The sequence below is a fragment of the Echiichthys vipera genome, assembly GCF_963691815.1.
Source record: "Echiichthys vipera genome assembly, chromosome: 8".
NCBI classification, from domain to species: domain Eukaryota; kingdom Metazoa; phylum Chordata; class Actinopteri; order Perciformes; family Trachinidae; genus Echiichthys; species Echiichthys vipera.
Window position 1 is genome coordinate 20844108 of NC_139833.1, and position 27693 is coordinate 20871800.

The window sequence follows — 27693 nt, forward strand, 5'->3', positions numbered from 1 at the left end:
ATTGCTCATCATTATTACATATTTATTAGTTTGCAGCTGCAACAACAGAACTGTAGTCTAAAAGGCAAACCGCTTCAACACTGATGCATATATTCAAATTATTGGTTCATATAGTTCAATTTATTTGACCCCGTGGTTCAGGATAAGTTCCTGATTCTGTGCCCTGCTTCTTCCCTTTGCAATAAATAACAAAGACAAACCCCAGGATTTTATTTCCTTTTTGTCAGAACCAGCCAAACAAGTTCTTTCTTTTGCTGAGGGCGGAAAAAGTCTGGCTGGTACAACACAGGTGACCTCAGGGGGGGCTGACAACAGTAATCCAAAGAGATAAAGAGGAAAAGTAGGCTAAAGACACAGCGTTAGAAAAGCTTGTGAAGCACAGACGAAATAATTGCAAAACAAATGGGGCTGCTTATTCAAACTGCAGGAATAGATTATTTGGATTTGTGTGGAGAAGAAAAAAGTTGACACAAAACTCTGCAAGCACCGAGCAGTACGTCTTATTTCCTATAAAATAAAAAGAGACAAAGATGACTTAAGCATCATTACGAACTATATGTATATACAGTATATATATACATATGAATATATTTCCTTATTGAATACACATGAAAATACATAAACAAGCATGGAGATTTTTATTCTGTTAAAAACAGGACTTATCTGTGAATAAAAAACTGTGGCCAAATGCCACAAATGGTTTTAAAAAAACCATAGGAGTAACAATGACATCAAAATATGTACATCAAAATATGGCTTTACAATGCAGTCTTCAGGTCAAAACATGCTTCAAGTGAGTCAAAATGGCAGGAGTCAATAAACCCATACATGCGTACAGTAAATGCACAATGGCTCGCATAAACAGACAAGAATGGGGACGTAACATTCTACCATCGCTCTCTATCCTCTGGATGACTGCTACATGGAGTGTAGTCATGTTTCTTTTCCTGAAAACAACTTGAAACACTGCATACAAATACTTAAACACCTGCATCGTCTTTCCCTGTGTAAAAAAATAATTCCTCACTAGGTCATTTGGTAGACAGATAAAAGGTCCGTGAATTTAAATGACACTCCGATAGCAAACGTTAATCGGACCACTAAAAGCAGAAGAACCACCGCCCAGGGTAAAAGGTGCTCCACTCAGTAACAGCAAAAAAACGTAAAAAGATAGCAGAAGGATAACAACGTCCATCCAGTTGGCTACGTCACTTGTCAGTACAGGTTCTGTGTCTGTGCCACCCTTCAGAGAAGCAGAGGCGCACCCGAAGATTCTGTTTCGGTGTCGTGATGGTAGGGCCAGTAGGCTGTGGCAGTGCTGGAGGAGTATGCTGTGAGAGAAGGGAGCTTTATTTAATGCACTGAAAACAAAAATACAGTAGATGTGGTGAGATGCAAAAGTTGAACCTGGGACGCTGACACGTCCCCAGGCCACGAAGTGAAAGTTGTGGAAACACAATGTGGTGTACCCTCATTCACAGACACGTAACAGGACACCGTGTCCTTTTTAAGCGCCTCTACGCAGAACAACAACGAAAAGAGGCTGCTGTGCGGTAATCCATCTGTAACCCAAGTTGCTCGCTAAAATCACATAATAAACCACAGGACATTATGTGGCATATATTTAATGTGACTTGATCTGCTGCTCAGGCAGGTGGTGTAGCATGACCAGTGAGCTGGAGGGGAGAATGAGGCAGATTGATAGGTGGGTGTAAGGTGGCAGATGAGGGGAGGAGGCAGCTAATGAGCGAGGGATTGTAATATGCGGAGAAAAGGGAAGGAATGTAGGGCTTTCACTGGCTAAAGAGTGGTGTGTTACTGGAAAGTAGAGAGGAGGTGAGAAAATGCCTGCAGCTGCAGCAGGTACAATGTACTGCAAAGACCTGAGCCCTACGCAGATTCACCTGGGTTATAATTATACCTACTTTTGTCCAATATTGCACTCATGGATGTAACAATAACACTTACAGAGCTATAACGGGGAGTGTTTTCTCTTTTTTTCCATTTACTATTGATATTCTCTCTTTTTACTTTTTTATATTTTAATGAGTCGTTTTTTCTCATTTTTTTTATATAATTTTAAGTTCATATGTGTGTGTATCTATCCCTTTATGCCGTGTAATGACAGTATTGAGAATAATCAAAACACGCTTTAACACTTTCAAAATAAAAGATGGTAACTTAAATGAAAAAAACAACCCTCGGTGACCAGGACAAACGAAGACTGTATCTCCATCAGCACAACGTATGCAATTGATAATGTGCAATTCTTCTAACCACTAATCCCACTTGAACCCAGTGGTACAGACTGACTCTCATAGACTGATCTTACCAAACGTACGTGCATTTACATAGACACAAAGGAAGACATTGTGTATAAATTCCCACATGTACTCACTTTTCCCGCTGGAATGTCTCATTCTCCTCGCCAGCACATCTGAAGGCGTCTGCTCCGACACCTTCACCTCGGGAACTGAAGCAGGGGGCGAAAAGACAAAATGAGTGCACACAGACGTTAACGCGGTCTCATTGTACAATGAATCCGGTCATCTCTGCTATTGTGCAATTTGCTTTTAAGAGACAGCGTGGACCTGTATCAACTTGCCTCAGGTTAACCAATTATTTTAAGGTCACTGCCTGGTGTGTTAAGGATTAAAAACCAAACCAAACAAAAGCAGCGTTCCAACAGACACTGTGAGTCACTGAGGGAAGACAGATCAGAGGTTTGTTAAATTAAGTATGTCGCAGCCAGATGGTGCTCAAAAAAAGTAGTATCTTCAATATATAATTTTCATACAGCAGTGATTATCGGTGTTAATTGGTTTTAAACTTACAGTCACTGCTCATGAAAGTGTTGGTCATGGTCTCGTTGCCGCTGTCAGGGAGAGTCCCATCGTTCCTCCCGTTGGGACGCTGTCCCGTAGACTGATGGCCCTTGTTTCTCTTCTTCCGCGTGCTGATGCGGATGACTCCGTGCACCAGCTTGCACTCGGCCTCCTGCTCCTCCAGGTTGTAGTCCTGGGCGATGCTGTAGATGAGCTCGCTGATCTCGTTGGTCTTGCGGGAGAAAGACGAGTCAGAGGTGCACTTGGCCAGCTGGTCGATCTGGTGCAGGGCGTAAAGCTCCAGCAGCTTCTTGGTGATCAGAGAGTCAATGTCTGTGCCCGTGTCGCTCAGGTCGTCCAGGTCATAGTCCTCACGGGATAACAGGCTGGTGTTGCTGACAGGCCGCTGGCTTTCCCCCTTGCCAGGCGTACGGGTTCGTTTCGGGGCAGCAACCGGATACTTTACTGTCTGACCTGCAATGCGCACATCCGGGTAGCGAAAGCTGTCACTTGTGGGCAACTTAGAGGCTTTGGTAGACCTGCTGGACTCCAGAGGGACGCCACAGGTGGGGTTGGTCACAGCCATGCCATTAGGAGGTTGAGACTCACCTCCTGCTTTAGAGGGATTGTCTGTGGAGCTCTCGTTAACAGGCAGGCAGGGCTCCCGGCTGCCATAAAATCCACAGGTCAGTACACAACAGATAAGAGCCTTACAGCCACTCCAGCCCATGGAGGCACAGGAGCCACAGGCATGTCTGCCGGCAGGCGTACTGTCTGCGGAGCCGGGAATAAATCCGATAGTCTCCGAGCCCCGAGTCGTGCCATTTCTCGGGTGGGCTCTGCCACGACCATTCTTGTTCTCCGAATACCGGGAGTGGTCAGCGTGGTGCTCGTGTAGATGCTCCCCATGCGGATCCTTGTAGGACTCTTGGCTGGCCGTGCTCTCCCTTGATATAGTGCGAGAGGGTCTGTACTTCTCTGCTCTGGAGCTGTGGTGTTTGTGGTGGCGGGACGCCTGGGGAGCCCCTGTGCTGCGGCCAGGCATGGCTCAGAATACCTGGGACCTGGTGTGGGAGAGGCATGTTCAGAAATAATAACCAGGTGTAAACCCTCTTTTGTTGCCACACAGGGTTGCAGCAACAAACGCACCATGACACATTAAAGTAGCCTGCATTATAGAGGTATGTAGTAAACAGCAGCAGCCAGTGAAGAAACCTCCCAGAAACGGTGAGAATGTAAATAAAAGCGAGTGCTTAGATTGCTGCCTGATTATAACTCGGCCCCATTTCGTCGCTCGATGGTCGAAATGTTGCTACATGTGAAGGAAAAACACTGTTTACCGTTTTTAATAAAGCGTATAAACGCTCACTTACCGCATAAGAGGAAACACTTGTGGCTTCTCCAGAGAACTTGTTGAGCGAGCAAACCGCGGAAGTCTCCCACAGAAACCGTCTGCTGGCTTCAGACGGGGAAAGAAAGACGGTTCTCGGCCGCCCACAGGTTTCAGGTGACTTCACTCCGCCACCAAACATAAACGTTTCACGCCCAAAGTCGGTGTCTCGACCCGACAACGAGCTCGACTCATTCGCGTCGTCTACCTATTTTTTCTGTCAAACTCAAGCTTTGCGTTGCCGTGCGTCTCCCAATGTTTGGCTATTACCTGCGGCTACAGCTAATCCACATCTGCACCACCCACAGGTGAGCGGTGACGTCACGCGAGGCGGATTTAAACGCGAAGAAGAAGAAGAATCCCACAAGAATCACAATAAATAATACGTTTTTTAAAAATTGGGAAAAGTCATTGAAACAAACGAGTGCGTATTTTGTGGTGACACTGAAACGAGTGCGTGTTTTCTGAAGCTTTGTGGCAGGATGTCACCCTAAGGTTCTTCATCACCTAAGTGTATTTATTTATGGACAATGACAAAGGTAACTGGATCATTGTTATAGTTTTATATACAGAAACAGAACTACAGTATATGAAAGTGAAACTTGGATTCACTGTTATTTAAAATATTCTCAAAGTCATGAAAATACTTTATTATTTTTTAGGATAATAGAAGATTAGGATTTACCATCAAAGCCCTAGCCCTTAATCTATTTTATTTATTTTTCTATATTTCTATTTTATGCACCTGCTCCTATTAATCTTGTTTGAAAGTGTGTAACTTTTCAATAAAAGCATTTTAAAAGAAGAAGAAGACAGTCAAAAAGGGAATAAAATTAGCCTGAATAAAAGGTGGAAGATGAAAAAAACAAAAGAGAAAGTGGCTGCAAATCAGAAAGTGAGTCTATGATCTTTAGTCAGATTGTAATGTAACACACACACACACACACACACACACACACACACACACACACACACACACACACACACACACACACACACACACACACACACACGGTAGGTCTGACATGCACGCAGAGGTGCACAGCTGCGGAGCCAGCAGGTGTTTTTCCAGAGAAATAATATCTTTCATTCTGCCCTATTTTTCCCTCTATAGAAACACTTAATCACAAACTCTTTGAACTGAAATGGTAGGGACTCCTCACCTGGAGAAAATATGAGCCTGCGCAGCCTGTGCAATCGCAATAAAACAGGAGCGCAAGAAAATGAAATACATCAAATGTTTGTTTTATTTAGAATTAATGTAAATACAAGCGTCAGTAGATTGACTATCTGTTCCTTCGAATATTATTATACAGGTCAAATTATGAATTATATCACAGTAAAGATACATGGTTCATTAAATGTAAGGATTCATCTCATAAAGACTTATTTACAGTATGTATTACAGTTTCTTAGCTCTACATACATTTGTCATGCCATTGAGCTACCATCTATTACCTAATTAACATCATTTATGTTTCTGGCAGTTTTCTGCAGTATGTATTATGATAATTAATTATGACACTAGCACCAAAAAGCAAAGCAACCAAAGCTGACAAAAAAGATGTCTAGTATGTTGTAATACGTTAATAACGTGGCCTTTGTGTTGTTTTTATAAAATGTATGATGAACTCACAATATTAAGGTCCATTTACAGAAACAAGTACCTCGAAAAAACAAAGGCACTTTTCAGGTGAGATTTATAAGTTGGAACTGCCTTATGTAGAGGAAGCTCAAATCTACCAGCATACATCTTCCTGAGAGGCTTCATTAAAAGTTCATAGGTTGAGGTGTGGAGAGGCTGTCAGTGACCTGTGTGTCTGCAGGGAGCTGGACAGAACAGGTGTCACTTGGCAGCTGCTGTGACGGAGCTAATCCTGAATGCCCCTGTGCCCTCCTGCCACTGTTATCTGCAGATATGTGCCCCAGACGAGGGTCTGAGTCAATTTCATATCGGTAGTGATATCCCTCCAGGACGTCCCGGCATGCATCTCTCATTTCAATAATCCACTTCTTCATACCTTTACGATTCAGGTAGAGCACAAATAGAAAGACCATGCCCACGAACCCCAGCACCAGCCCGAGGAAGACGTAGGATGTCTGCAGGGTGAGGTCGGCCACCTCTGCTTGGACAGGAACGACACATCCAATGGCATGGATGGCGAGCCCTCGCAGCCGGGTGTCACTTAACCCTCTTGGTGAAGCACATCTTACAGCATCCACATCTACCTGAGCTTTTGTTTCATTTAGCCAGGCCACAAAAAGACTGATTTCACAGGAGCAGGCATAGGGATTGTCACCAAGAAGGATTCGGATGTTCCCGAGCTTCTCCAGCTCCTGTAGAGCATCGGCCCTGAATGTCGAAAAAGCGTTGTGTGTAAGGTCCAGCACCTCCAGGTGGTTCATACCAGAGAAGGTCCCACTGTAGACATCCATCAGAGAGTTGTTAGTGAGGAAGAGCTGCTGCAGGCTGGGAAGGTGGGAGAACATCACTGGGGTCAGCAGGGCGAGGTGGTTCCCGGAGAGGTCTAGTTGGAGGAGCCCCGTGAGGCAGCCCCAGCGCAGGGCCGTAGTGAGGTCCGTTAGGGTGCTGAAGTTGTGCAGCGAGCGGCTCAGGTTAAGCTCCTGAAGGGGACTGCCGGGTATGCTGAGGGCTTCTGGATGGATGAGGGCCAGATGGTTCTCACTGAGGTCTAGGAAGCGCAGGTTGATGAGTGCAGAGAAGCTGTGGGACACCACCTCTGTAATCCTGTGAAGATGACTATCACTGTAACATTTGTCCTTAAACATTTTATTATTGTCATGCTTGCATCAAATTAAACAAATAAAAAAGACAGTATTAACAGTATTTACTCATTTATTAGATACACAAGAAACAAGTAAGTCATATTATCGAAATATGGCTCATTACACATGATTGAAACAAAAACAAACACTGACATCCTCACCTATTATTGCTTATGATGATATTGGTGACATTCTGCAGCTCTGTAAAGGAATCTGGTCCGATCTGCTGTATGTTATTCCCTGTGATGATGACAGTCTTTGTGTATCCTGGAATACTTTGTGGCACCGTGTGCAGACCCTTGGAAACACATTTCACTGTGCGAGTGACAGCAAAACATTCACAGCCAAAAGGACACTCCGAGCACTGGTACAGAGCGCACAGAAGGACTCCCAAAAACAACCGGATTGCAAAAACACACATTTCTAAATGATTTTAATTTAAAAGACAAATTAAAATTACAGCAAAAAGTCCATTTGAAATAACAAATCAAATTCTAAACGCAGCTTTGGTTCGGCCAAACTAAACAAATGCTGCAGAGGCGGCAAAGTGTGCTCCAGCATCTGCCCCTCCTCATCTGCTCCACTCGGGTAATAAAGGTTGACGGTTGTTCATATCACGCAGAATCTGCTGGATGAAAACCGTACGTGGTTCCCTTAAAGGTACAGAGGACGATCAGGGCATCCACAGCCTGTGACCCACACCAGGGGAGACTAGAGAGGCTTAACAGCACATCCAAAAGTAACATACACGAACAGAAACAACAAACTGACTGCAATAATAAATAATACACAACATCCAAAACAAATCGACAAAATACATGATATGTAGCATTGTTCATAATGAGAGTCGTTGTAGCATCAGTTACAAAGCATTATGACTGCAGCGAAGCAAAGAATGCACGTATGTTAAAGAAAACACTTGACACACGTATACAGCAGAGCAGAGGACTGAAGGGACGAGGACATCTTTACAGCACTATTTTTCACACACGGGCCCTACATCATTTCTATCTTTGGTAGCTGCTCATATCTCTTACACAAATAATTGATGAACACTTTCAGCATTTACGAATTTGTGATCCATTTTGTAGTGATTCATCACTGAAATGTACATTAGCAGTCCGGAAACACATTCATCACTGCCGTTCTTGAAAAAAGTACATCTCTGGAATCAACAGTGTTACACTGGGGTGTAATAATACTCTGAACCCACTGCGTGAAAAACAGAAACTCTTGAGTTCTGAAGGTACCGGAGGCTACTCATCTTACTAAATCATAAATACTTGATGGAAAAAAAACATCTTAACTGTTGAAACATAATATTGATTTGAAAACTACACACAGACAGCAAGGCTTTGCCCTTAAAAACCCTCTTAGAGATAAGGTCGCTAACACACAATGAATCCTCATTTGGAATTTGTTGCATAAACAAACAACCGTCAAGACTCATCACTGCTGTCACGTCAACAGCCTGTGACCATGTATAAAGTATAACCATGAGTCTATGAGTCATCCGTTGGACTGCTCGCTCTACTGCAGGAAGAATGTTAGAATGAACGTGGCGAGGACTCCACACAGCATGAAGAAGGGAAGCCAGGTCTTGAGGAACGCTGCCCAGCTGAAGGATGCAGAGAGGAGTATTTATTAACACCTGGATATGGAGTGTGTGTATTTTGGACAGACAAGGACATGCGAGGTGTAGTTGTGTGCTCCTCAGGGAGCCCCACCGGAGGGGTGACCTTGAGTGGTGACAGAGAGGGGAGCGCCGCTGTCAGTGATGAATTACACGACTCCCCTTGTCTTTAAAGACTTGCGTAGTTTGTGCTGCAGAGGCAGCACAAACTGTGACGTCTCTATGTGGGTCAGAGGAGAATAATGAGGGGGTTCTCTGAGCCAGATGTCTCTTGGAGCTCACCAGCGCCCAAGACAGAGCGATTTAGAAACACTGTGTACATGTATATGATGAAGATGCTTCAGGTGTGTTTGGCCCAGTAGTTTATTTTTTCGCTAACCTGTGAGTCTCCTACTACTGCTTCTTCTGTCTTCTCATACTGCTGCTCTGTTTGCCCGAATTCACTGTATATATATACGTACATATATACATATATATATATACATACATAAATATATATACAAACATATATATATATATATATACGTACATATATTTATATATAATGTATGTATGTGTGTAAGTGTGTCTGTAGGTAGTATATTAAGTTTTTCCTGATACAAATCTTAGCTCTAAGAATAGAGCGTACATGTTGTTGTTGTTGTAGAGGGTACATGTTGTTGTTTTTGTTGTAGAGGGTACATGTTGTAGAGGGTAGATGTTGTTGTTTTTGTTGTAGAGGGTACATGTTGTAGATGGTAGATGTTGTTTTTGTTGTAGAGGGTACATGTTGTAGATGGTAGATGTTGTTTTTGTTGTAGAGGGTACATGTTGTAGATGGTACATGTTGTTGTTTTTGTTGTAGAGGGTACATGTTGTAGAGGGTAGATGTTGTTGTAGAGGGTACATGTTGTAGAGGGTACATGTTGTTGTTGAGGGTACATGTTGTAGAGGGTACATGTTGTAGAGGGTAGATGTTGTTGTAGAGGGTACATGTTGTAGAGGGTACATGTTGTTGTAGAGGGTACATGTTGTTGTAGAGGGTACATGTTGTAGAGGGTAGATGTTGTTGTAGAGGGTACATGTTGTTGAGGGTACATGTTGTAGAGGGTACATGTTGTAGAGGGTAGATGTTGTTGTAGAGGGTACATGTTGTAGAGGGTACATGTTGTTGTAGAGGGTACATGTTGTTGTAGAGGGTACATGTTGTTGTAGAGGGTACATGTGGTTGGTTGTAAATGGACTTGTACTTATATAGTGCCTAGGGTACATGTTGTAGAGGGTATAAGTTGTTGTTGTAGGGGGTACATGTTGTAGAGGGTACATGTTATTGTTGTTGTAGAGGGTACATGTTGTTGTTGTTGTAGAGGGTACATGTTGTTGTAGAGGGTACATGTTGTTTTAGAGGGTACATGTTGTTGTTGTTGTTGTAGAGGGTACATGTTGTTGTAGAGGGTACATGTTGTTGTTGAGGGTACATGTTGTTGTTGTTGTAGAGGGTACATGTTGTAGAGGGTACATGTTGTTGTTGAGGGTACATGTTGTTGTTGTTGAAGAGGGTACATGTTGTAGAGGGTACATGTTGTTGTGGAGGGTACATGTTGTTGTAGAGGGTACATGTTGTTGTTGTTGTTGTAGAGGGTACATGTTGTTGTTGTTGTAGAGGGTACATGTTGTTGTTGTTGTAGAGGGTACATGTTGTTGTTGTTGTTGTAGAGGGTACATGTTGTTGTTGTTGTAGAGGGTACATGTTGTAGAGGGTACATGTTGTTGTTGTTGTTGTAGAGGGTACATGTTGTTGTAGAGGGTACATGTTGTTGAAGAGGGTACATGTTGTTGTAGAGGGTACATGTTGTAGAGGGTACATGTTGTTGTAGAGGGTACATGTTGTAGAGGGTACATGTTGTTGTAGAGCAGGGATGGGCAACTTTAATGCTATGGAGGGCCACATTTCTTTTCCAGCACTACCCGGGGGCCACACTATAACCATACATTTTCACCATTCTCTCTCTCTCTATATATATATATAGATATATATATATATCTATATAGATATAGATATATAGATATAGATATAGATATATATTTATAATTTGTGGGGAAAAAACAAAATAACACATTCTGGTAATTACCAACATTTATTGGAGTTGTTATACATTTTTTAACATTCAAATGCGCTTTTATAATGCTTCTGTAAAGAACATTTATTTTTTTTATCTGAAAAAAGTGCAGATTTTTTTGGATTACTATTATAACTATTGAATAAAGCGAGAACTAAATAAAAGTGCAATGAAAACCATGTTTGTAATGGATTTAGTTTGAACTGAACTTAATTTGAACTATTTTTACACTACCTTTTACACATGACGTTTCAAGTAACATTCTGAAAAGGCACTGACTCACCTACACTTGGCTCAGTAACAGCTGTCTTAATGAGATACCTGTGGCCTCCCCTGCTGGTGCACTATCCTATCAATATCAATGTCAATGTTTGTGCTTCCAATTTGCATGAGCTGGAATAGAGTTTCATCCGTCAACCTGTTTCTATCTTTTGATTTAATGTGCTTCATTGTAGAAAAGCTGGTCTCACATATGTAAGTGCTCCCGAACATACTGGCCATGGAAAGGGAAAAATCCCTAAGCAACGGGAAACGGGACTCAGGTAGCAGTCTCCAGAATGAAATTCCCTTCTCGTTTCTCCGTGACTGAAAGAAGGGGTCCGACTGGAGTTCGCACAGTTCCAGCTGCAACTCCACAGGTTGTTCACTGACAGCGGCAGAGATGGGGTCTGTGAACAATGCAACTCGTGGTTGCATGGCGTGGAAATCTTGGAAGCGCTCGCTGAACTGCTTCTGCAGAGTTTCTATGTCGGTTCTGTACTTTGGAAACAGTTTCTCACATTCAGGAACATCTTTGCGCATCTCTTCACAGGAGGGAAAGTGTGCCAAATTTGGAGACGCGGATGAGAAATTGTCTCGGAACAGGGCCAGTTTGCGCTGAAAAGCGCGTATGTGTGCGTACAGGTCCGACACAGTTTGGCATCTCCCCTGCAGCTGTATATTGAGATGATTCAAATGTGACGTAATATCCGAAAGAAAGGCCATGTCACACAGAAAAGTTGTGTCACGGAGTTTGCGGCAATACGCACTTGTATCACAGCAAAGGCAGTCCTCCAAAAAAAACACAGGCATTTCATTGCGCAGCGCAAAAAACCTCTCCAAACATTTTCCGCGGCTCATCCACCTGATATCAGTGTGCATCTGTAAATCACCGTAGGTGGCATTCACCTCTTCCAAAAAGGCAACAAATTTCCTGTGATTAAGAGCCCTGTTACCCCCTCGAATTAGATTAGTAACTTTGGTCACTAAATCCATGACGTGGCTGAAGTTAATCGTTTTTGCGCACAGGGCCTCCTGATGTATGATACAATGCAGTACGGGGCAGTCAACTCCGCTTTGATGGAGGAGCCCAGCGAATCCTGTGCGGCTTCCCTGCATGGACGGCGCGCCGTCGGTGACAACAGCTGAAAGTTTGTTAAAGCCCCCGTGCTCGCTTACTACAGCTTTTACAGCGTTGAATATGTCCGTGCCCTTAGTGGTATCATGCAAAGACACCAGTTTCAATAATTCCTCATGCTCTTCAAATGAACTGTCAATGGTTCTTGAGAAAATGAGGAGCTGGCTCACATCTGTCACATCTGTACTCTCATCTAGCGCCAGAGAGAAATATTTGCAGTTATGCATTAATTCTTTTACCTTCTCCTCAACATGATTTTGAATGTCAAAAATTCTTCGCGTCACTGTACGACGAGACAGAGAGACTGTTTCAAAGTTTTTAGCCATGTTTTCGTCTCCAAATGATTTAGCCATCTCCATTGCACAGCGCTTAACCATCTCGCCGTCGGATAGGGGCTTCTTTGCTTTTGCGAGCTCAAGGGTAACAGCATAAGAGGCCTTAAGAGCCGACTCTTGTACAGTTGTGGTTTTGGTGAAAAGGCTCTGCTGTCGGTGTATTTTTCCCTTTAAGTCAGCGATGATAGCGGCTTTTTTGCCTTTGAATGAAGTGAAGAGGTAATCTGTTTCCCATCTTGCCTGGAAGACACGGTTTTCTTGGTCAAGTTTCCTTCTTTTCGTGGACATGTCTGCCTGTTACTGACTGCCGCCTTTTTTTCAAAACGTAGAGACCTCTTCTTCGGCCACTTGCTTTGCGGAAAAACCCATTTGCGCCCTCTATCGGTTGGAGGTAAAATTACACCCGTGGTTAGAGCCTTCAAAATCAGTGAAGCCAATGATTAATATTAAATTACTTGCGGGCCGCACCAAGTCATGATCCGGGCCGCATGCGGCCCGCGGGCCGCCAGTTGCCCTTCCCTGTTGTAGAGGGTACATGTTGTAGAGGGTACATGTTGTTGTAGAGGGTACATGTTGTAGAGGGTACATGTTGTAGAGGGTACATGTTGTAGAGGGTACATGTTGTTGTTGTAGAGGGTACATGTTGTTGTTGTAGAGGGTACATGTTGTTGCAGAGGGTACATGTTGTAGAGGGTACATGTTATTGTTGTTGTAGAGGGTACATGTTGTTGTATAGGGTACATGTTGTTGTAGAGGGTACATATTGTTGTAGAGGGTACATGTTATTGTTGTTGTTGTTGTTGATGCAGAGGGTATCTGTTGTTACAGAGGGTATCCGTTGTTACAGAGGGTGTCCGTTGTTGTATGTGTAATTTTGGACTATGTAAATAAATGATTTGACCAAAGCTATGTGATGACTGCTATATACAGTAATGCGTCCAGCTGTCACTACACCACAGAGTGGATAAACCTTTAGGGGCGGTGGTTCAATCCCACACTGCTTATGTCCACGTGTACAAGTGTCTGCCAAATGACTGTAATGTAATGGGAGCTGGATCTGATACATGTTTAAGTCATTGTTGTTTTATCTCAGATTAATGATATGGTGTACAAATATTACTGCTCAATATAGTAGTGCGCCGCGTTAGAGCTTTTTTCCACACAAATTTCCTGGTGTTTTAAAAAAAAAAAAATGTATGCAAACCTTATAGTCTGTGCAATGTCATGAATAATGATGGTTTATAAACAGTCTCTGGCCTAAAGTGCAGCCGTCTGGCTGTAGGGTCAGGCCTGATTCTTTGGGCCTGATCGTAGATCTACACTGCAGACCAAGTTAACTCATGAGATGAGGAATATCCCACTGCCATGCTTGAGCAGAGGGGCAGATTAGCTAAATGTATTACCCTAACCTGGAAGTGTGGCTACTTCTACGTGGTAATACAGAAATACTGACCTCACATGTTTTCCATGGATAAGAGACTGCACACACAGGTTCACCATGTTCCAAGACGTGCTATTGTCGTAGTGCATCAGGTTGAGTGCCATGGCAACGTGGGAATGGCAGTTATCTAAGCACAGATTGTGCTTCAACAAAACAGAAACAGCAATTCTTATTATTCGAATAACAACATTGGCACTATGTGTGTCAGAAATGCTAAATATGCTCTTACCGGCCTGCATTTGTATTCCTCTGAAGCATCATGCACTGCTTTGTCCCATGTGGCAGCACCATTACCGCACACTTTGTCCACATCAAGCTTCCAATACCTGCAGCCACAGACATAAACATGTTTTATATCTATACCTGCAACATTAATCAAATCCTGCAATAGATTAAATAAATAAAACTTACTTTGTTGGTCTACCAAAGCCCATGTTGTCCTCCTGGGGAAAAAAGTCACATTTTAAAACATTTAATGAATCATACAGGTGGATTTATGCTTTAAATAGTAATAACTCCCATTCATTCACGTCAGCATCAGGTTCATTTCTGCCTCAGCTGCAGCCATGACACCGAGGTCAACTGTTACATGATGTGGGTCTACCTTGTGTTCCTCAAACATAAACATTATCTGCTTCCTCACCGAGACAAAGTATGATCCTGCAAAATCTCGTATGATTCCGGATGAAGTGCAAATACCCATGTGTCCGATGAAGGGGAACACCCACCTGCAGGACAGTAAGCAACAATACATCAGATTCATTGATTATCAGATACAACGGGGAACACCCACCTGCAGGATGCACCGGCGCACAGTAAGACAACAACACATGTTCATTCACTAAAAGGAAATAAATACCGAGAAAACACGACGCTGCTTCATTCCATCTGACGTGTGTAGAGTAACACGCTGCTATAACACTGACGGTAACATTAACGTTAGGCTACATGCTAAGCTAGCAATCACAACAACATGTTTGCGTCTTACGATAAAATGGGAATCGGCGTCCAGACGATGCAGAACGGGTAGCGGATGCTCTTTCTGTCGCTTTTTAGGAAATCTCCGTGGTAGTTTATCATCGCGTCGGTTCCGTCCACCTCCGCCATCACTGCCTGAGTGACGTGAGATGACCGAGACGACAGTGATGCACAGCCGGCGCCAGGCGGCGTGGAAGAGGAAAAAACAAAAAACCCCAGCGGTCAGTGAACGCAACAGTATATATTTATGCGTCGAATGGGGCGTTTGTGGCCGCTATTAAATCAGGTTTAATGAGTGTTTGTTTTGTTTTTTACCTTTTAACCAAAATAACAATACTACTTTTATTTCCGTTCTTTGGTAAATTGTTTTCATTTGTATGTACATTTATTATTTGAAAACATGAACTGCTCCAAAGACAAAGGCAACAGGAAGGCCAGGGGCACTTGTAATTGTTTTTTTTCTTTTCTTTTTTAACATTTTCCTTCATAACTCAGATATCTGATATAAGAAACATATGTGCACTAATTAATAATACAATTCATATATTTTAACTTATAAGGACAAGACTATAATGTTACATTTAATGCAAGAAATGAGAGTGCTACTACTTTTATGTTCAAACTTGTGTCAATAGCTATATAATTTAACACACAAAACACAATATTCCATCAAACATGTCTTTGATGAGATGCTTTACTAAAACAAATGAATTTGTTTAATTTCTCCCCTTGTAAATGCATTTTACATTTAAATTAAATGTAATTGTTTTATTTTCTGAAGAAAAAAAAGGTATCTCAACACAAACAAGGTGCTGACACTGGGCCATGTGGCTCATTGTAACACCATGTTATTGAAGGAAAGAGATTTAGCTTGTCGGATTTTACAGTGGAAATGGCTACTTTATTATGCAAAATGTTCTCATGTGTGTTTAAATCAACATTTAACAAATACATTCGCCTTAGATTCAGTGTGTAGTTTCAGCCACATTCACAGGCTCAGTCAGCCTTGAGCTTCATCACTGTAACCTCCACTTCTCCCACAGCTGGGTCACCTCATTACTGTACTGTATATGAAGCAGGACATGCTCCCCTAACTACTCATGCTTGTGATCTAATGTCCTCATATTTGTTTCCCAATAGTCAGCAAAAGCAGGAGTAGAGCAGACACTGATGAATGAGCAGGATATCAGAGTTCATCCTTTAGCCTTGCCTACAGTCTATCTTCCCAGCCTAGTTAGTAATGTGTCAGCGCAAACAATTCATCATTAATGATACCGTTAAAGAACCAAAGCAAGAGAATACAAGCTTTTCCATAATTTTATTCTTTGCTTTGTTTGCAACAAAGGTTATTGTAGGATTCCTCAAAGAAAAACATAGGATCTGAAATGAATGAACTAAGTAAAACACATGGAAGCCAAGTGTTGCATGTTGTTGAGGACTCATTGCTTAATATTTAGAGGCAAAGAAGACACAATGAGCTGTTCTCTGAGCAACAGATGGGATGGTTCTCTGGTCAGAGAAACCTTGTGCAAGCAGGCCTGAACGCTGACCGCAGCAGAGGAAGTGCTAGAGCCACGCAGCCAATAGGCAGAATCCTTCAACAGTCAATCCTTCAGTGACAAATATTTAACGCCCAGTTGCCTCATACCAAAAAATTTGCATCTTTGTCCCGTTTACACCTCACAGAAGTTTCACACTGACATTTCATGCCAAATACATTTTCATTCAATTGGATTTGATTTATAGCCAACTTTCTTGGAATTTTTTTATTTCATTTTTTATTTTTTAAATAAATGTTTCTCTGTAGATATCTTGTTGATCTTGTCAACAATCTACTGTAGTAAAACCTATCACCTAAAAAGGTACAGTATAATTAACATAATGTTTCAATGAAACTAAGAAAACAGACATTAATCCTTGGCTATTGAAATGACAACCTTTGACAGAAGAAACCACTTGTTTTTTCTGACAATTGAAGACTAAACAAAGCTTATAAATATGTTTCACTGGAGCAACAATACAACCTGGAGAGTGACAATTAATTCTAGGCTTCCTGTGATCAAAACTCCCACTGAAAATTAGAGCATAACTCAAAATTAATGACTTGTGTGTGCGCAGCCTTTTCTGAGATGAGCGGGCACTAACACTGTAGAGCAGACAGGAGATGCAACAAAGCTCCATCTTCTGAGATCCGATCCTCCGCGGAGGACACTTGTGACCGTGTGGCCGCGCAGACCTGAAAACAGGTCGCCCTAGTGAGCGCAGGCTTCTCCTTCTACGGGCTGTGTGCCTCCAACAAAAACCTGAGGAGGGAAAAGTGCTGAACTCCTCCTTCTTCGGAGTGACGTGGAAGGTGCTCTCCTCAAAATGTGTGTGTCCCCCCCCGCCACCACTGGGAGGCTGAGGTTGGTGCTTTGATGGGCGTCTCCTCCACCCTTCATGAATTCCTCTCCCCAAAGTGGTCTCCACCAGTCCTCTCTCTGGACAGGGGAGGGCGATGCATAGTGCAGAGATGTGACATGACATTCATTCAATGTTTCTGTCAGACTGGGGCGCGGGACATTACGATTCAACGGGAGATCGGAGAGTTCTTTGCTTCCTACATCCATTCTCCAGAATGGCTGACAAGTCTGTTTAGCTTGGCCGACACTGTACTTGTCCCTCTGAGTTGTCTTCATCATCTGAGAAATCTGGACCGACGCCACGCAGGCCTGTAATGCGATAGCCCATGTTGAGCAGCATTACCTCCAGTGGGTCGGCGTTCATGCGCCGCTGGTTGGCCTGAGCGGCGCTCTCCATGTCCTCCACCACTCGTCCGTTCTCAGTCTCTGTCTGTATTGGGCGACAGGGATGCAGAATCAGCTGTGATGGTTGAAGGATGTCTAAAATATTTCTGTATTTGTCTTTTTTGTACATCAAATGAACTGTGCAAACATGTTGAGTGACATTTGCACAATTAAAATAAACACATACATTTTGTACTCTTCTCATATGACAAGTCAACTGAAAAAAGAATCAGTATTATTTAAAATGATGTAAGGGCAGGATGATAGCCACTGTGCCCCATCTTCTGTCAAAATGTGTAATCATAAATCTATAAATACACCGACGTTCCAGATGTTTACCTCGGGTCTAGGGTTCCATAATCGAACCACAGGGTCAATACCACTCGTGGCCAGGAAGCATTGGCTGGGGTGGGGCTGCAGGCAGTTGACTATGGACTCATCCCCCTGCAGGATCCTCACCAGGTTAGTGGTCTCCTTTTCCCAGATGAAGAAGGAGCCGTCATCTGAGCCGCTGACAATGTACTGACCTTTGCTGTAAGGATGATTAAAAGGAAACCAGTCAGAATGCCTGAGGTTCCATGTTCCTGGGACATATTTGATAGTAATCACTACATTTTGCATTTTCTTAAACATTAAACGTCTTTAACAGAACACGTACAGGTGTGTAACCAAGGCTTTCAGCAGGATTACAACTCAATGGGAACTGAGCTCTTGTGACATGTAACAGGACACATGTAATTATGTGTCATGTGTTAAATGATGTAATGTAGTACAAATGTACAGTCTTCATGACTTCAAAGTGGACATTTTAGGGCGCTTTCACACCAGCCTTATTTAGTTCAGTTGAATCGAAGTTGAGTGTGTTTCCTCATTTGCTACGGTTCGTTTGTGCAGGTCGGTCGTACTCTGGTGTGCACCAGGAGTGGACCAAAGAAGCCGACCGAGACCTGGTAGAGGAGGTGTCTCGGCATCTGGTGCACACCAGGAAAGTGGACTAGAAACGGACTGTCAGGTGTGAAAGCGCCCTTAAACTTGATAAGAAATGGCAGATACAGCACCTAGAGCCTACATTGAAGAAGGGAAGTTGTAGATTTTTGTTCGTCTGAAGTTCTGGTTCTCCACTGGGGATTTATGATCTGTGTCTCAAGCGACAGATCTCGACTGACCTTCCAAAGAAGTTGGCCTCTTTGATATCGGTGGTGGTGTTGCAGTGGCCGCAGTATCTGTGCTTGTAGTCGAAGCTGCGCTCTCTCAGCACCAACTCGTCTTCAGGGATGGACTCCTTGCGACTGAGTGGAGTGGAGTGGAACCGAATGGAGCTGGGGCCCTTCTTATCTTCAGCTACATTCACAGATAAACAAAGGCTGTGAAAACTAACATATACATTTAGATATGCCAAGTCAACACAACTATTGACTTACAGTACCAGTGTCTAAGGCTGAAAAAAGATTTTGTTAGCTTTGTTTCACTCTCCAAAAACATACTCAGTGTGGTTTGACTGTGTACATGCGTATTTAACAAATAAGTTGGGCGCCAGTTGACCCTTTTCTACCTGTTTCTGTCTTGGTGAAGAGAGCAGCCTTGATATCTTTGTCCAAGGAATCACAGGCACTACTGTGAGCCTGCTCTGGAAACTTTCCTTTGAAATCATTCAGACACTCCAGAGCTTCAGACACATACTTCAGCTCAAACAGACACCGTGCCAGCCTGAAATGAGCCTTCAGATGACCGGGGTTCAGAGTCAGAGCCTTCAGGCAGTCCCTGAGGGCGTCATAATGGTCTCCATCCCTGTCGCACATGTAAACAAACAACAGATGACTGCTCTCATAGTGTCAGAAGATGATCATTTCTGTGTAGTGATAGAAATGAGGCATACCACTTGCGTTTCATGTACGCGGCCGCACGGTTCCCATACAGCATGGCGTTGCAGCTGGCCTGATGAATGCCTAAACTGTACAGCTGGATGGCCCGCGTCCACTGCTGCTGGGCAAACGCATCATTAGCTTGTTGCTTTAACTTCTCCAAGTTAGCGGGGAGCTCAGCAGAGCTAAAACAAAGAGAGCAGAGGAAACATAACTACATGCTCAAATCTTTTAACCGTGTAGAAAACAATCACTGACAGGTGAGAAGTCAAACCTAGAGCGTATTTTGCTTCCGGCAAATCGAATATGGCTGGTTGGCAGAAGAATTCCATTGGAGACGCCATTTGTCGTCTTTCCGTTCTGTACGTCTCCTGGGAAAGTTTCAGAAAGCACCAATACATCTAGAGATATGGCACTTTATGAGGCCCCTTTAAGTATATTAATTTATATGGCTCAAACCTACCTGTTGATGATTGGCACTTTTTTGGAAGTAAGAAGGTGTATGGCCTCTGTTTAAATGTCAAGTCAAACAGATACACCTAGAAGAGCCATAGAAATAAAGCAAATGTTTAAGCACTGAAAGAGATCCCTCTCACCATTCTCACATTCTAACAAGCATTACCTGTTCTCCCCCCATGTTAACGAGTAGCTCTGTACCATCAGGACTGAAGGTGACATAGGTGGCCACCAGGACCCTCAGGCGGTTATTGTAGTCAGGGAGTTTCACTGGCAGGTGCCCTGGAGTATTCAAACAGAAAGGTATTGTTATTACCACAACCTGACATTGGGCGTGAGGCGGGGTACATCCTGGCCAGGACGCCAGTCTATCACAGGGTACAACCTCTCTTCACACCTACAGGCAATTTAGAGTCATCAATTAACCTAACACAAGCATGTCTTTGGACTGTGGGAGGACGCCGGAGAACCCGAAGAAAACTCACGCAGACACACGGAGAACATGCAAACTCCACACAGAAGGGCCCCAGACCGGATTCGAACCTGGAACCCGCGACAGTGCTACATGTCCTGATATCATTACTATACATCTATAATACAAATGTATGCATTAAATAAAATTGAGACCAGACAATTCAACCATATATGCACCTGCAACATAATACTGCCCTGCTCCGTCTGGGATGGGCTTCGGCTTTTCACAGAAGGTGTGCACAGCTGCTGATGTGCTCTGACTCATAGATTTCCTGTGGAGTGAAGAAAAGAAGTGGAATTTACAGCATTTGAGAGGTTGTTGAATAATTATTACAATAGAAAGACATCAGAAACTATACCAACCTGTAGTTGTTAATCATCCTGATGTCATAAAGGCGGACGAAAGGCCCGTTGGCGCCCACAGCCAGGTAGTTGTTGTCCCGCGGGTTGACAGCGAGACACTTGGCCTCAACCAGCTGACCGCAGAACTCCGCCAGGTCAATCAGAACCTCAGAACGCTTGGTGCTCTCTCTCAAGTCATACTGTCTGTAGTGAACAAGGAGAAAGTAAACCGAGTCGGTGGTAAAACGAGTAGTTGATATCGTTTGACGCTGTCGAACAAAACAAGGTGATTGAATCCGAACCTGATGATGCCGTCCTCCGCAGCACTCCAGAAGGTATTGGGCCACATGGGTGCTGTGGCGATGCGTTTGACTCTGTTGGTATGATCCGAAAACATGTGGGTAGTTTCCTTCACTGTCAGGTCGTGCACATGGACTTTCGTGTCGGCTGCTCCCGTTATCAAGATTCTGTCTCCGGAGTGAGGGAGGAACTTTGTGGACACACAAAAAGACCAGAATTCAATGAAAAAAAAGGTAAAATGACTCATTCTGTAGATGGCCCAATTCAAAATATTATATTTTCAGATTGTACTTATTGATAGGTTTATGGAAATGTATAAAAAGTACAATATTTCCTCTGAAATATAGTGGAGTAGGAGTGTAAAGTAGCATAAAAGTGAGTTATTCAAGTGAAATACAAGTACCTCAAAATTGTACTGAAAGTGTAAATCCGGCACAAAATCATCGCATGGTCTTTTTTGGCATTTACATACATCAAATAAGCCATCGAGACAGTTTTTTTCAGCCGGACGTGGCTAACACTGATTAGCTCGGGGCAGTACGGTAAAGGCATTAAAACGTCTTTTTTTCTTTCTAATACTGCTGAAAATAACAGCAAACCTCTGCAGTAGCATGAGAAGAGTCCCTGCACATAAGTCAAAGCACCAACAACATAGTTAGTGAACCTAGAGTTTATTAAAAGTCAATCCAAAAGGAAGGAGCCCATTGGTGCTTTGTTTTCTGTGTAGGGACTCTTATCGTGCTACTGCAGAGGTTTGCTGTTATTTTGAGCAGTATTAGTGGTTAAAAAAGACGTTTTAATGCCTTTACCGTAATGTCCTGAGATAATCAGTGTTAGCCACATCCGGCTGTTAGCGACTCTTCCAGATTCGCAATATTTATGTAAATGCAGCCAATTGAAATTATTTCAGACCACTTTCCCTCCTACCATTCAGTTCATTGATCGGCCCTTCTTACCTTTACGGTGAATATATTTGCTGCATGGCCTGTGTGCATAGTTGTGAGTTTCTTGTGTCTGAATGGATCCCAGATGATGGCATGTTGATCATCTGAGCCCGAGGCCAGTAAACTGAAAACAGAGAGAATCACCAGCACAAGTCATGTGACCGTCGTTAAGGCTCTTGGCTACATAAGCATCTAAAATATTATACCTGAAACGTTTCAAGATGAGCAAAAGAGGACTCTGTGTATACAGTTTAGAGATGCACCGATCCAATACACGGATCGGATATCGGCTCCGGTATTGACTAATTAGCTTGATCGGATATCGGATGAATGGGGCTGATCCAGTCATTTCTTTTTTATTAATATCATACACAGCAGTACAGTTACAGCGATCTAGTCACTTCAATTCTGTTTGCAACACCGGTTAGGGTTTTATATTACATTTTCAAATATCTGTTTGCAGATGTTGTTGTTATTTATTTATTTTGGCTGCTAATGTACACTTTGTTATTTGTACATAAATAATATTAAGTACATAACATCAGTGTTAATTTTTTACCTTTTTTTTAAACAAGGCTAAATGTTTATGTCAAGCTTGATGTCTTCACTCACATGGCAAGGTGTACGTTTCATTCATTCAACAGTAGGATCGGGCGATACGCTCAGCCATGGTATCGGACTGGATCGGAAAAAAACTGGATCGGTCCATCGCTAATACATTTATCACTTACAGACCTCAGGAATAGACATTAGGTCTAATGCAACAGGAGTTACAATGAACTCAATCTACAGGTGAAGGATTTTCTTACCGATTTTTCCCAACTGCTGTTAATTTCGGTGGTTTAAATCAATGCTTCCTTGAGTACTTAGGGTGTCAAGCAGGTCCCCAGGACAGGTGCTCTCATCGAATGATCCTATGGGCTTATTGGCCAAGTGTGGTACTGCAGCACTCGCCTGTTTGTTTAGCCTGTCCTGGGTCCGGAAGCACATTCCCCCATTGACTCCCATAAATGCGGGAACCTCCAAAAAAAAATTCGGGATACCAATCAAAAGACTCATAATTATCTTGAGACCATCTACTAAAAAAATGTAGGTGGACATAACTTTAGACCCTACCAAAATCAAGTTATTGGAAGAGAACGAGGGTGCGTGGCTAAAAAGAGCTGGGGTGAAACACATTCAGCAGCTTAGGTCCCGTCTCCGTAAAGGCCCAGTGCAAGGCTCCGACAGAGACACAAGTCTTCTGCTCACATTTTTTGTGCATTGCGTCTGATATTTCTCTGTTGTTTTTTCATGTTGTTTCGTGCTTGGCGCTCGGGCATTGGCTCTGGAACGCGAACATTTCTACATCCAGTTAGACCTCCCGTATTCAAGAGAACCAGAAATGGTGGCGTTCTAAAGCAACACTGCGCCACTGAGCAGCTCTCATAGGAATGAATGGACGCAATATTCGGTCCACTGTCCATTCTTTTAATATGACCACGGTGTCAAGTGTGAGGCAAATAATTAACTGCTTAAAAGGACATTTTTGGAGACATAACAATGTCCTAACAGAGTAGAAAGACACGGTGGGCCTGTGGTATCAGTTTTTGCAACAAGCAGTGCAGAAGCAACCTTTAGAACTGAAACAAGTAGAACAGCATACTAATTTTATGTGGACATACATAACCCAGCCACAGTACATACACTGTGTCTAGGGCACCTTTGGATAAGACTATTGTTATATGATGATGCAAAGCAGTAACTGATCCCAGTCAGGCACTACAACTGAACATAAGGTGAAATTTTTAGACTTACTCTCCTCGTTCATTCCATTCCAAGCAGTTCACACAGCCAGTGTGGCCCTGTTGAGACATACAGCATGACTGTAAAGGGACAATACACAGAAATATGACCCCACACACACATACACGCACGCACGCACGCACGCACGCAGGCAGTTGCTGTCACTGACCTGAAGCTCAGCCTCCAGTCCGAGTCTTTTGATGAAAGGGTCAGTGACATGATAGGACCTTTGGAAGCCTGATGCTCTCTTGTCCTACAGACATGAATCAAAGTCTCCGTCAAACAATCCTTTTTGGTTGAGGTGATCATTTCTACATAATGAGAAACAAACTGAGCTCACAGGAGGCTTCGTTTACTGTGTACTCACTCTGATCTGCCGGTGCAGGATGTCTTTGGTGATGTTGACAGCAGTCATGGCCTCACCACAAAACATAAAGTAGGGTCTGCGCTGGAGGTTCCAGGAGTCACAGCTCAGAGGACATTTACTCTGTCTCTCTAGGAATCAGCTGTCAAGACGGTGAACATATGTCAAATAATGTGTTATGCTAAATTACACAGGAGGGTCACTTAACACAAGGCAGTGATTTTTATGTTTGTTTAATGTCAATTAATGAGCAAAGGTAAGGACACGAGTTATTCGCTCATAATGGGTTGTCTAGAACAGCTGAAACACAAGCATGTCATAAAAACTAGGGACGAATTTTTTCACTCTTATTATTATTATTCAGGTTACACACACACATGCACAAACAGGACCTATATACATGCAATTATGATGTCAGAGCGAGGGGGCTGCCAATGGATCGGCACCCCGAGCAGTTGGGGGTTCAGGGCCTTGCTCAACAGCACCTCAGCAGTGCCCAGGAGATGAACTGGCACCTCTCCAGCCACCAGTCCACACTCCATTCATGGTCCACACAGGGACACGAACCGGCGACCCATTAATCGTGAATAATCGCATATCAATATTCAGCACAAGTAGCAACATTTGTCAACTTAAATGGATTTTGAGTGATGACTTAATATATTATTTAAAAAAATAAAACAGTGCCCAGTACGGTATATTCTAGAGAAGTGTAAACCTAAGATTGCAAAAAATATTAAGAATAATATATTTGGCATAAAATAAACAGTTGAACATAAAAAGCCTTTTCTCCAGTGTTTTCAAAAACACAAAAAAAGTTATCCAAGACTAATGACAGCCCCTCCTAGGGGCGTTGTGTGTACTAACGTTAGCTAGCACAGACAAGAGCTCCGGTGGAAGGGGAATTTTACACAGCCGTGCTCTTGTCCATGTTTCCACTTGGTCGTTTCTTAAGCCCAGTTCAGACCAAAGATACGCAACTGTTTTTGAACATTGCAGGTGAAAGTTGCAGCGGTGTGAACTGACCGTCCTGTCTGATGTTGTGTCTGAGATGAGATGAGATGAGATGAGATGAGATGAGATGAGATGAGATGAGATGAGATGAGATGGAGAGAATCCAGAACAAAGCAGTGAGACAGGGAAATAAAACGGTATTTTCTGTTGTATCTCTATATAAATGCAACTGTAGCGAGTATTTCTGTCCTCGTTTATATTTTATAATGCTACAAATTATATCCAGCTAGGAAAAAAAGCCTGAAAAGTCGGAGGTCAGCAAAGAAGTATAGAGAGCCGTTGCTATGGAGATGATAAACCGTCCCGTCGCACTGGTGTAAACGGGCAGGTTTCAGACCGTTGCAGACGTGCACGTTGGAAGTTTCTACTCGTTGTGAATATTTGGTCTGAACTGAACTTTATGACTCAAATGTCGCCCACTGAACCCAGCAACAACTCATCATCTGGCTTCTCATCGGTCTCACTTATCTCGTGTTGCGTCCTGTATTACGGGCCGGGCGGGAACTCGTGCAATGAGCGACGTTCCGCACTGAGTGCAAAAATAAATTGCGAGTAATCGCGTTCTTTTTTTGTCACGTTATTTTTTCTGTAATTAATTAATCGTAATTAACGCGTTAAAGTCCCAGCCCTAAGAACAGCTGGTCTACAGACTCGCGCAGGCGCAGTCTCGCTAGACTTCATTAGCTAACGTTAACTGCACACGTTAGCTAAACATCTATGTCAGTATTATAACCGGCGGACTGTTTCACAAAAAACACCGACAGTTATTTTACCGTGACTGCGCTGTTAGCCTGTAAGAATCCAGCTGAGCATCGGGCCTTTAAGCGACCTGTGGTTTAACGGTAGCCACCGTTAGCTTGTTTGCTTTACCTTTGCTAGCTAAACAAAACGACCACTTCAGGTAACGTTAACATTTAAAACGCTTTATTTGTAATTTACGACTGCGAAAGAAATCTTACCGCTTTCCTTGGACCAAAAAGGCTTTTGTCAAGACATGTCCATTTGATAAACGTGGTAAATCACTTTCTGTGAGAGTTTGTTGACAGGATTCTCGGTAAAACCTTCTGTGACATAAACACAACCTCTGCGCACTGAGACAACTTCACTTCCGCTTTGGGTTTCAAAATAAAAGCATTATCACTGCGCTCTACACTACAAACCTTGCAATTTCTTCCGTGGTGGTGTGTCACGCCCGACTCTAGCTCTGCTTGGAAAGACCCGGGTGGAGATGGCTCACGGCTCCTCCAGGCATCAAAAACTTTATTCAACGGAGGGCAGAGTGACCCTGCTATAAGGTATCAGCTGCAGTAAAGCCTTCAGACTCTCCGTGATCACTTCATACTGCGTTCAAGTGAAATTTTTTATTTATTATTATTTTTATTTAAATGATTGTTGAGTATGGGGGGAGGGGGGGGCACCAGGAGGAAACCCATACTTTATTTCCATCCATTTGTATTTAGATGCATGTGTTTGCATTAACCCCTTCACCCAGACTAAACACACACACACACACACACACACACACACACACACACACATTATTTCATCCTGCTTGAGATGGATTGAGCAGGAAACCAGATCAGCCAATGGATGGATGCATGGGTGGAGGGTGAGGTAGAGGGAGAATGGATAGGTGGATGCTTGTGAGTGAGGAGGTGGTGATTTGGAGGGTAAGGTTTTGGTGAGACAGCATCAGAGCGTTTAATGGGGAAGGGTGACGGGAGGGTAGAAAGGATCTTACTCCTCACTCCTGCTTCACTTGTCTGTCTTTCCAATTCCTCAATCCCTCTGTTTTCATTTTGCTCCCCCTGTTTCTTCACCCTCTCCTTCTCTTTCCTGTCCCTTTCAGCCTCTTTTCTGCTTCTATCTTGGTTTTCTCTTCCTCCTTTTTTTCTCTTCGCCTTCTCTTCGATCATTTTTCTGGAGCTCCTGGAGGCTGAGGTTTTGGACCTGGAGGTCAGTATTTTGCCGAGTCAGGAGTTGAATCTTCAGGTCGTTTGGTTCTCCATCTTGCTGCCCTGTCTCTGCGGCCCCTGCACTCTCTCCAAGATCTTCTCCTTTGCAGCCAGCTCGCACCTCATCTGATCTTCCAGAGCAGAAAGTTTTATTTTCCACCCCTGGATGATCTCATGTTCTTTGGCCTGCAGGTCGGCCCGTTTCTTCAAATATTCAACCTCCCTATCCAGGTTCATTTTTCAGCAGCCTTCTTATCAGCCGTTGTTCTGGCGATCATATCGTCCGTTTCCAGGACGCCCAGGCTCAACTTCATCTCCAAGTCGTCTTGCAGAGTTTGGAGCTTGGTGTTTACCTCCTGGAGGCTGAGTATAGTCCCTGGAGGTCTGTATTTTGAGTCAGGAGTTGGATCTTGTCCTCCATTTGGCTCTTTTCCATGTGCCACTCCTGCTCCATCTTCCTGCTCTGTCTTAGCAGCTCCTCAACTCTTTCCAAGCTCTCCTCCTTTGCGGAAAGATCCTCTTTATTT

General features: G+C 43.3%; 4 protein-coding genes across 6 annotated transcripts; all 4 read right to left on the minus strand.

The window, feature by feature from the left end:
- Positions 1 to 621: 621 nt before the first annotated feature.
- On the minus strand, positions 622 to 4493 carry kdf1a (keratinocyte differentiation factor 1a). The gene is made up of 4 exons (XM_083919109.1): positions 4199 to 4493; positions 2835 to 3889; positions 2399 to 2473; positions 622 to 1331 (listed from the first exon to the last, which is right to left on the minus strand). The coding sequence occupies exons 2-4, from the start codon at positions 3868 to 3870 to the stop codon at positions 1246 to 1248; spliced, it is 1197 nt and encodes a 398-aa protein (XP_083775235.1). The 5' UTR covers positions 3871 to 3889; positions 4199 to 4493; the 3' UTR covers positions 622 to 1245.
- A 1492-nt stretch (positions 4494 to 5985) lies between these two features.
- On the minus strand, positions 5986 to 7423 carry LOC310950613 (trophoblast glycoprotein-like; the record flags this gene model as incomplete). Its single annotated transcript, XM_083918517.1, has 2 exons — positions 5986 to 6964; positions 7164 to 7423. 2 exons carry the CDS (start codon positions 7421 to 7423, stop codon positions 5986 to 5988), a joined length of 1239 nt encoding a protein of 412 aa, XP_083774643.1.
- A 137-nt stretch (positions 7424 to 7560) lies between these two features.
- Positions 7561 to 15016, minus strand: LOC310950018 (transmembrane protein 222-like). Its single transcript, XM_083917681.1, has 6 exons — positions 14895 to 15016; positions 14550 to 14634; positions 14318 to 14349; positions 14136 to 14232; positions 13919 to 14049; positions 7561 to 8620 (listed from the first exon to the last, which is right to left on the minus strand). The coding sequence occupies exons 1-6, from the start codon at positions 15011 to 15013 to the stop codon at positions 8533 to 8535; spliced, it is 552 nt and encodes a 183-aa protein (XP_083773807.1). The 5' UTR covers positions 15014 to 15016; the 3' UTR covers positions 7561 to 8532.
- A 1171-nt stretch (positions 15017 to 16187) lies between these two features.
- On the minus strand, positions 16188 to 26293 carry wdtc1 (WD and tetratricopeptide repeats 1). 3 transcript variants are annotated; one of them, XM_083917626.1, is made up of 17 exons: positions 26171 to 26287; positions 25224 to 25243; positions 24201 to 24339; positions 24003 to 24086; positions 23846 to 23892; positions 22061 to 22172; positions 21107 to 21294; positions 20826 to 21008; positions 20640 to 20734; positions 20155 to 20270; positions 19996 to 20071; positions 19807 to 19903; positions 19547 to 19717; positions 19223 to 19458; positions 18837 to 19011; positions 18010 to 18202; positions 16188 to 17716 (listed from the first exon to the last, which is right to left on the minus strand). In XM_083917626.1, exons 3-17 carry the CDS (start codon positions 24264 to 24266, stop codon positions 17519 to 17521), a joined length of 2037 nt encoding a protein of 678 aa, XP_083773752.1. In that variant the 5' UTR covers positions 24267 to 24339; positions 25224 to 25243; positions 26171 to 26287; the 3' UTR covers positions 16188 to 17518. The 3 variants fall into 3 exon arrangements, with proteins under 3 accessions (XP_083773752.1, XP_083773750.1, XP_083773751.1); XM_083917624.1 differs by lacking the exon at positions 25224 to 25243 and having other exon boundaries at positions 26171 to 26293; XM_083917625.1 differs by lacking the exons at positions 25224 to 25243; positions 26171 to 26287 and having other exon boundaries at positions 24201 to 24746.
- Positions 26294 to 27693: the final 1400 nt, after the last annotated feature.

Excerpts from the sequence above, each read along its gene's own strand:
- kdf1a (XM_083919109.1), bottom strand. The coding sequence starts at position 3,870 with ATGCCTGGCCGCAGCACAGGGGCTCCCCAGGCGTCCCGCCACCACAAA. Across the intron at positions 2,474-2,834 it reads CACTTTCATGAGCAGTGACT|TTCCCGAGGTGAAGGTGTCG; the intron begins GTAAGTTTAAAA and ends CCCCTGCTTCAG. Across the intron at positions 1,332-2,398 it reads GAGACATTCCAGCGGGAAAA|CATACTCCTCCAGCACTGCC; the intron begins GTGAGTACATGT and ends CTTCTCTCACAG.
- LOC310950018 (XM_083917681.1), bottom strand. The coding sequence starts at position 15,013 with ATGGCGGAGGTGGACGGAACCGACGCGATGATAAACTACCACGGAGAT. Across the intron at positions 14,350-14,549 it reads CAGGATCATACTTTGTCTCG|GAGGACAACATGGGCTTTGG; the intron begins GTGAGGAAGCAG and ends TTTTTTCCCCAG. Across the intron at positions 14,233-14,317 it reads GGCTTTGGTAGACCAACAAA|GTATTGGAAGCTTGATGTGG; the intron begins GTAAGTTTTATT and ends CTGTGGCTGCAG.
- wdtc1 (XM_083917624.1), bottom strand. The coding sequence starts at position 24,266 with ATGTTTTGTGGTGAGGCCATGACTGCTGTCAACATCACCAAAGACATC. Across the intron at positions 20,072-20,154 it reads TTAACATGGGGGGAGAACAG|GTGTATCTGTTTGACTTGAC; the intron begins GTAATGCTTGTT and ends TGGCTCTTCTAG. Across the intron at positions 17,717-18,009 it reads TATGGAACCCTAGACCCGAG|ACAGAGACTGAGAACGGACG; the intron begins GTAAACATCTGG and ends CGCCCAATACAG.